Source organism: Protopterus annectens, chromosome 14.part0 (assembly GCF_019279795.1).
Source record: "Protopterus annectens isolate FY-2018-M chromosome 14.part0, PAN1.0, whole genome shotgun sequence".
NCBI classification, from domain to species: domain Eukaryota; kingdom Metazoa; phylum Chordata; order Ceratodontiformes; family Protopteridae; genus Protopterus; species Protopterus annectens.
Window position 1 is genome coordinate 485,953,021 of NC_056748.1, and position 7,654 is coordinate 485,960,674.

Sequence of the window (7,654 nt, forward strand, 5' to 3'; positions counted from 1 at the left end):
AAAGATTGGTTCTCTCAGTATACCATCAGACAGCACAAGTAGTTACAGCACTTTCAGAGCAACTTCTTAAGTCTATACCCTGCCACTATCCACAATAATTGCAATGAACTGGACAGAGCAATCTACCATCAGAATCCTAAAAATAAGACTTTGTTGCTCTAATGTCTATGTACCATAACCAACTTCTCCATACTAACAACAGTGACAGAGAGTGAAACCTGTATGTGTGGCTTACAGTAAAGAGGAAAGACAGATGGACAGAAATATACTTAAATAGGCAGGTATAAATACATACTTAAGCATGATGAATAGCTCCAAATCTCCAGGTATAAATACATACTTAAGCATGATGAATAGCTCCAAATCTCCCTTCTCTGAAGAGTGTATGCAGTATATTATGCATTCAAACCATTCAGGGTCAAATGTCAGTAGGATGCAGAATTCAACCCTGGCACATGATCATCTGCTTTTTATTGGTGCGAAGTATCAGGAGCCAAATCATGTGTCCATTCCAGTCACAGTTTTCTATGGCCTGCTTTTTGTGTTTGGAGTCCTTGCTAACAGTCTTACCATGTTAACCTTAATAACGAATCTTAGAATGAAGATTAGTGCAATTCGGTTTTACCTGCTCAGCTTGGCTCTGGCTGATTTCTTGCTTCTTTTGACTATTCCAGTTACTCTATATCGCTCCTACTGGCACTACTATCCTTGGCTTCTTACTGATCCTGTTTGCAGACTCTATTTCATGATTCGACAAATTTACTGTGCCACAACTAGCTGGACAATTATTGCATTTACTGCTGAACGATATATTGCAATTTGCCATCCAATGTGGTCAATTACAGGGCTTAGGCAGTCTCGGATGACCTATCTACTGGCAATTATCTGGCTACTAGCCTTTGCCACCTCTGTGCCTTTTGCTGTGGTTTATGGGCAGTCACTAGCCTGTGTCTTGGACTACACCTCTACCACAAAGGACCAAGCTGTTTTTCATTCAACTGTTTGTGAGATGGTAGAAAAAGAACCCTTCCCAATCTACATAAGTGTGATTAAAATGCGCAGCATTCTTTGCTTCCTTGTTCCCCTAATCAGCATAGTCATTTTTCATGTGCTAATATTTCGACACTTGACAGCCAGCAGACGTCAAAGGGAGGAAATGGGCCTTACAGGAACCTGGAATAGCCATTTTTCTACACAAGGTCCTACCACTGGGAATCTACCAATGTCTGAAAAGAAGGCACGGCAGCTGATGGGTAAGTACCTGAATCTGGTGGAAAATAAAGTATCCCAGCACTTCAATAATCAGTAAGTAATCTTGTATACATTTCTAAATGATAGATTGTATATCCTCTGTAATATCAAGTTTCATGTTAATTTAATTTTACACATTAAAAATTATTTCAGTCTCAAGTGGCAACCTGTTTATATAACAAGCAAATAGACAATATCAGACTGTGTTTAAGTATCTCAGGACAGCATTAGGGTTTTTAATTTTCATACTGTATTCTACATAGAGAAGTAACTTGCCACAGAATTCAGCCAGTTGCCAACTTTTCAGCTGAGCTATTATTTTAATGAAACTCTTATCTCAAGTCATTAAAATATGTTATGTATAAGCTGTACATATTACAATTATTTGTCATGTCTAAATCCATCTGAAATGTGATATTAATCCAGTCATTTAGAATTCAGGATGTTTAGAAATTAATCTCCATGCACTACCTTTTAGGACTGTATTCCAGTTCCTCCAAATTCAGTATTATCCTGCTTTATATTTGCTTGATAGCAGAAGCAGAGACAGTAAGCCTTTATAGTTTTGCTAATTAAGTACATTTAGCATTCTACATCCCCTCCATTCCTACCTTTCCCCATCCCATTTCTCCACTGTTTCAAGCCCTATTGAATGCCTTTCTGGGTTCTCTCTCCAACATCCATTCCAGTAATCCATTCCTTAGATCTATAACCCTCTCGGTGAAGAAGTACTTTCAGAGTTCCAGGGATCTGCTGTTCACTGCAGTCTGTTGCATTATCTCCCTTTTCACTCAGGATGACCCTTCCACATCTCCCTGATATGACCTTGTCTACCTACATCATATCATCCTGTCTTCTCTGGTCTCATGTTAGGAAAAACTCTTGCTCCTATAGTTTCTGGTCATAACCCCTTACCTCTAACCTATGGATCTTTCTGCTGGCTTTTCTCTGAACTTCTTCCAGTAGCATGATATCATTTCTTTGTAGGACCTCAAGAAATGCATGAAGTATTGAAGGTGTGGTCTGACCAGTGATCTGCAGAGGGGAAGCAGGACCTCTTTGCTTCTGGAGTCTATCTTTCAAAGATATTGTCTGTATTCTGTTTGCTGCTGCCACTGTTGTCTCATTATGTTCCTGTTGTTCGAATTCTGGAGAGAGCAACACATCCAGATCTTTTTCCTGTTCTTCTGCCATCAGTTCTGTACCTTGGGCTGATACTTCACACCAGGTTTGTTGGGGTGTAAGAGCAGTAATTTGTATTTGTGTGCACTGCACCTTAATTACCACCCTTTTGCCCACTGCTTAGGCATTTCAAATTATTCCCTACACTCTCCCTATCCTCTGCTGCTACACCTATCTTTGTATCATTAGCAAGGATGTTGAATAAGTTTTCTTTTCATTCAGATATACCCGAGACGAACACACTGAAAGATACTGGACCCAATACAAATCCCTGTGTTATTCAACTAGTCATTCCCTTAATTCCTGATATTGTTCTGCTCACCATAACTTGCTGAATCCTACCATTTAGCCATGTAGTTATCTAGTCCTTCAGTCTTGGTCCTACCCTCATCTACTCCTGTTTTCCTGTCAGCTTCTTCCTTCTGACTAAGTCAAAGGCCTTGCTGAAATCCAGGCAGACTACAAGTGCTTGTACTCCCTTGTCAGTTTCGTCTATAATACAGTCATAAGATTGAATCTGAATTTACAGCAGATTCTAAACATTAACCCATGTTAGCTCTAGATTGGAGGTCCTTCTTCTCTAGATACTCTATCAACCTTCTCCCAAAGGATTCTCCATTACTGTCTCTGCCACTTCTGTTAAGCTAAAAGGTATGTAGTTCCCCAGATTGCCCCACTTCCCTCTAACTTATACAAGGGTACTTGATCTCTTCCAGTTTCTTGGCACCTCTGCTCTAGCTAGTGATCACCATCAAGGAGTCTGACAACACAAAAGACAGATTTCTAAGGACTTCAAGAAATAGTCCATTTGATATTTGTGCTTTATCCTCCATAAGGAAAATAATTTCTCTAACTACCTCCACTTCCGTCTTTAGCCTGGTATCTGCCTACTGTTCTTCCTGTTTTACCTGCCTCCTTCCCAGCATGGTACCTTTCTATTACTATTCATTTATTACCTCTGCTTTTTCCCAACCTCGAGTGATCTGTCTGACATTTTTGCCTGGCCAGATTAGTCACTCCCTTCCTCCTTTCTGCTATGTTCCTTGTTGATTGTTTCTGCTAATTCCCTTTCAGCTCTGACCTTTACTGCTCTCTGCATCTTTAGTTGCCTTTCTGCTAACCTGCTTATGCTCTGCCTCCTCTAACTCCCCAACCTCTCCTTTCTACCTTTTCTATACCTTATTTTTTGCCCTAATCAATTGCCTGACATTTCTATGTACCCACAATAGCTTTCTCTTCTTTTTTCCTCTTTCTGCCGTTTGTGTCTCTAATCTGGAGTGCATCATCCCTTATCCATTTCCATAATGTGAGTCACAGTAATTTCTGTGCATTTTCTACACCTAATTCTCACAACAGTTTTGAACTGCATTGATTCATTTGAAGTTTGTTCTATCATTAATTCAGCAATTTTCAAAACAACTGCAAAACATCTGAGAATAATTCATGTACAACTACACATTGCATGGCTGCTATATGGTAACATGATGTGTGCATATAATGAAAGGAATGTTAATATAAGGAAGAGGAATAATGTACCTAAAGTAGGAAGGAGACATTACAGATGTTAAGGAAAAGTAAAGACCAGAAGTTTTAATTTCCTTCGGTTAAATTTTATATTTGTCTAATGTAAATGGATCATAAAAAAGGAATAGAATCTACACATCTAATTAACAATGCACCATTACATGTGCAGTTTTATTTATAAGGACATATATGCATGCACAAAAACATTCATTTACGCAAACACTCTAAGAAGGAGGTAAACATATGCAAAAAGACACTGAGGAAGCAAAGTGGATTGTGTCAACCAGAAGCAAGATAGAAGCTGCACAAGTAACTCACATTGATAGCAACATTTCCTACATCACCTGCATATGATTAATGCAAGTTACTTCTAAGTACTGGAAAAACAGAAAGCTAAATGCATAGAATTAATACAATGTTATAATTCAGAAGGGTCTGTATTAAATCACCAAATGGATAAAATAGTGAATGCTGATTTGGCAACCCTTTAAAAGCGAAACCTCACAATCTCGAAGACACAGAACAGTGATTTTTTTCCAAGGGAAATAATCGCTGTTCCACCAAAAAAAAAGTTCAAAACTCAAAATAAAGTGGGGTGGCTTCACCCCATACACCCCCCAATGTGGGGGGCTGTGCCCCCACACCCCCCTACTTAAATATACCAACTCTGAGATCGCACCACAGTTGAGGAAATGGCAAAGTCCTGAAAGCGGCCCAGCAATTTGTTTTTCCCTGGGGAAATAAATTGCTGTTCCGTGTCTTCGGGATTGTGAGGTTTCACTCTTAAAGGGCCAATAAATAAGCGTTCGCTATTTTAACAATTTGCTGATTTAATATAGACCCTTCAGAAGACATTTTATATCCTTCACTCTTCTCCAGCTGATAACATTTTTTGTATGTCTTTAGCTTTCTGTTTAAAAGCCCTACATACAATTATTTTAATATGAAAATATAGTACAGTAGCTCATATCAGGTAACGGCAAAAAAAAAGCAGATCAAGAAAAATTGGGCAAGAATTAAATATAGAGCTGAGTACTTTAGTTTATATACCTTATGAGTGGGGTTTACTTACACAAACGCAGAACACTGTCTTTCAGCTCACTGTTCATCTCAAATTATATACTGAAACACAGTGAGACGAAAACTCATAAAAAACAAAAAAATTTATTTTTGCAGGGGAGCATGCCCCCTGCACCCCTATGTGGGAAGCAAACCTCCTGCACCCCTAAAATTGTATATACCAACTGTCTCACAATAGTGATGAAAATGTGGAAAAAAACAAAAAAATGTACTGTCGGCTTGCAAAATGCATTACTTGGTGATGAAACTCTTTGTGATGAAACACCATTGCACTAAAGACACACAATGGCAGAGTCAGCAATAATTCATAGGTATGCCTATGACTATCTGTTACACTGGACAGTGTCGACATGATGTGTCTTTTGTATGCAGGGTCTTATTCCTGGAAAATTTACTGGTTATGAATAATCACGAACATATAGAATAACCGCACTGCTTTTTTGATCATGAATGTACAGTGATAGCATTTAGTTAATACGGCAGGATTCAAACCCGCATTTCTGTAATAAAAATATACACAAGTTATTAGTAAAGCCTACTAGGTTTCAGAGAACTATAGTTTTTGAATATGACGCAATGCAATGGATCTTTCTAGGGAATGTGGAAAATGACAGGACAGTGAAAAAGAAGCACATTTATGATCTCTCCTTTTCTATCCAGACCCTGTAGAAATGCTGTAAGTAAATGTATCTTACTGGCTTAGCTAGAATACAGTCTCCTGCTAATTGCTGCCGCTTCCACCATTCATTTCATTAAAAATGCCATTTGCAGATTCATCACTCCCTCCCCAAGCAATGGGGTACTGCAAAACCACTGAAAAAGCTAAGTGGCTACCTGTCAAACAACATGCTGACTAGAATTCTACTTGTTTCTTAACTATTTAAACTTATCAAGAATAACACCTTCCCTCCACTAGTTTCCAGAATATTCAAAGTTGCACCAAAATATGTGTCTTCTCTTCCAAACCCAAGGTAAAATACCACAAACTCAATCCAAATAAGACCAGGGACAGCTGTATGCAAGATATAGAGAGTTACCCGTAAATGATGTCCTTCTTTTATTAATTAATTAAAATGACTCGTATTAAAAATGCGTAAATAATTAAAATATAAAATCAAGTCCAGATAGCGCTTTCGTCTTCATAAATTGAAAACTTCTTCAGATATCTAAGGGTGACCGTAGCCATGTTAAATACTCCAAATGAATGAACTCAATCACATGATCGATGAGCTTCCAAAACACTTGTTGATTTACAGAGCCAGTCCAAAAGTCATCTTGTAAGTGCTTTTAGTTTTAGAATACAGGCAACTCAGAATTGATCATTTAGACTTAGTGGAACTGATGCGTTGTCTCAGTTGCCAATATAATTCCATTTTTTCAAGAAGCAGTCCCCGTGGTCCATCTCTCTCATTCACAAAAATAGTGTCAATGACAAAAAAATGTAAACTGTGATACAAACACTCCATAATATGTTTTGCCAAGGCATTCTGTAACTTTTTTTTTTTATATATCATATAGGTCTTCATAAATCCTGTCGTGGAGCCTTTTTTCTGTTTTTCCTATATAGAACCTTTTGCAAGATGAACATATGGCTTAATAAGTAACTCTTGTAGTATTGCAGTTAAACAAACAATTTAGCATAATCTGGAAGTTGCTAACAGTAAAGGTTTTTCCAACTAAAATGAACTTACAATATGGGCATGCACCACACTTACTCATACCAGCTTTTAATTTTATTGGTTTCAACTTCCTTTCCAATATAGACATTAAATTACTACCCCTTCTAAAGATTATATTTGAATAACTTCCCACTCATTCCTGTGTTTCACTGTCATGGACAAAAATCATCCAAGTTTTCTTCAAAACAGAAAAAATGTCCCAGGTGTCCACTGAAAAAGTAGTGATGAATAACCCACTAAATTCATTTTGGTCATTATTCAAAGCCATCCTTGGTTCTTGATGCATGGACCCCATCGAAATAGGGATATAGAATTTCCTTTCTCTTTTATTAAGAACTTCCATCATACTGTCATTCAGAAAACTAAAAGGATAACCTTGTTGGAGAAACATGTTCTTTAAAAAAATGCATTTGTCCAAAAATCGTCATCCCTACTCACCATTCTAGCCACTTGGACAAATTGTCTTTTTACCACTGCTTTTTTCTGTGAAAGGGGATGTGCACTAGAGTAGTGTAAGAAAGAATTAGAATAGGTGTTCTTCCGATACATTTTGGGCACATAGCACTGGTTAACATTATCCTTCATTAATGCCACATCTCAGTAGGATACATTCAAAGAAATGTATGCACCATTCAGTCCATTAAAAATGCCATTTGTAGATTTATCACTCTCTCCCCAAGTAATGAACACTACTGTAAAACCACTAAAAAAGCTAACTGGCTATCTGTGAAACAACATGCTGACTAGAATTCTACTTGTTTCTTAACTATTTAAACTTAAAGAATAACATCTTCCCTCCACTAGCTTCCAGACTATTCAGAGTTGCACCAACATATGTGTCCTCTCTTCTAAACCCCCCAAACTATGCTTCACTGAACAAACCATGTTTTCTTAGTCCTTGGTCCCAAAGTTTGAGAGTATTTCCCTTATTTTCTTAA

The 7,654-nt window shown here is 37.7% G+C and overlaps 1 protein-coding gene across 1 annotated transcript in view; it reads left to right on the forward strand.

Annotated features, from left to right (window-relative positions):
* Positions 1 to 335: 335 nt before the first annotated feature.
* LOC122789059 (neurotensin receptor type 1-like) overlaps positions 336 to 7,654 on the forward strand; it is a 292,355-nt gene continuing 285,036 nt past the window's right edge. Inside the window, exon 1 of the mRNA XM_044056242.1 lies at positions 336 to 1,253. Coding sequence (XP_043912177.1) covers positions 347 to 1,253 — 907 coding nt within the window. The 5' untranslated portion in view covers positions 336 to 346. The remainder of the gene's footprint in view (positions 1,254 to 7,654) is intronic.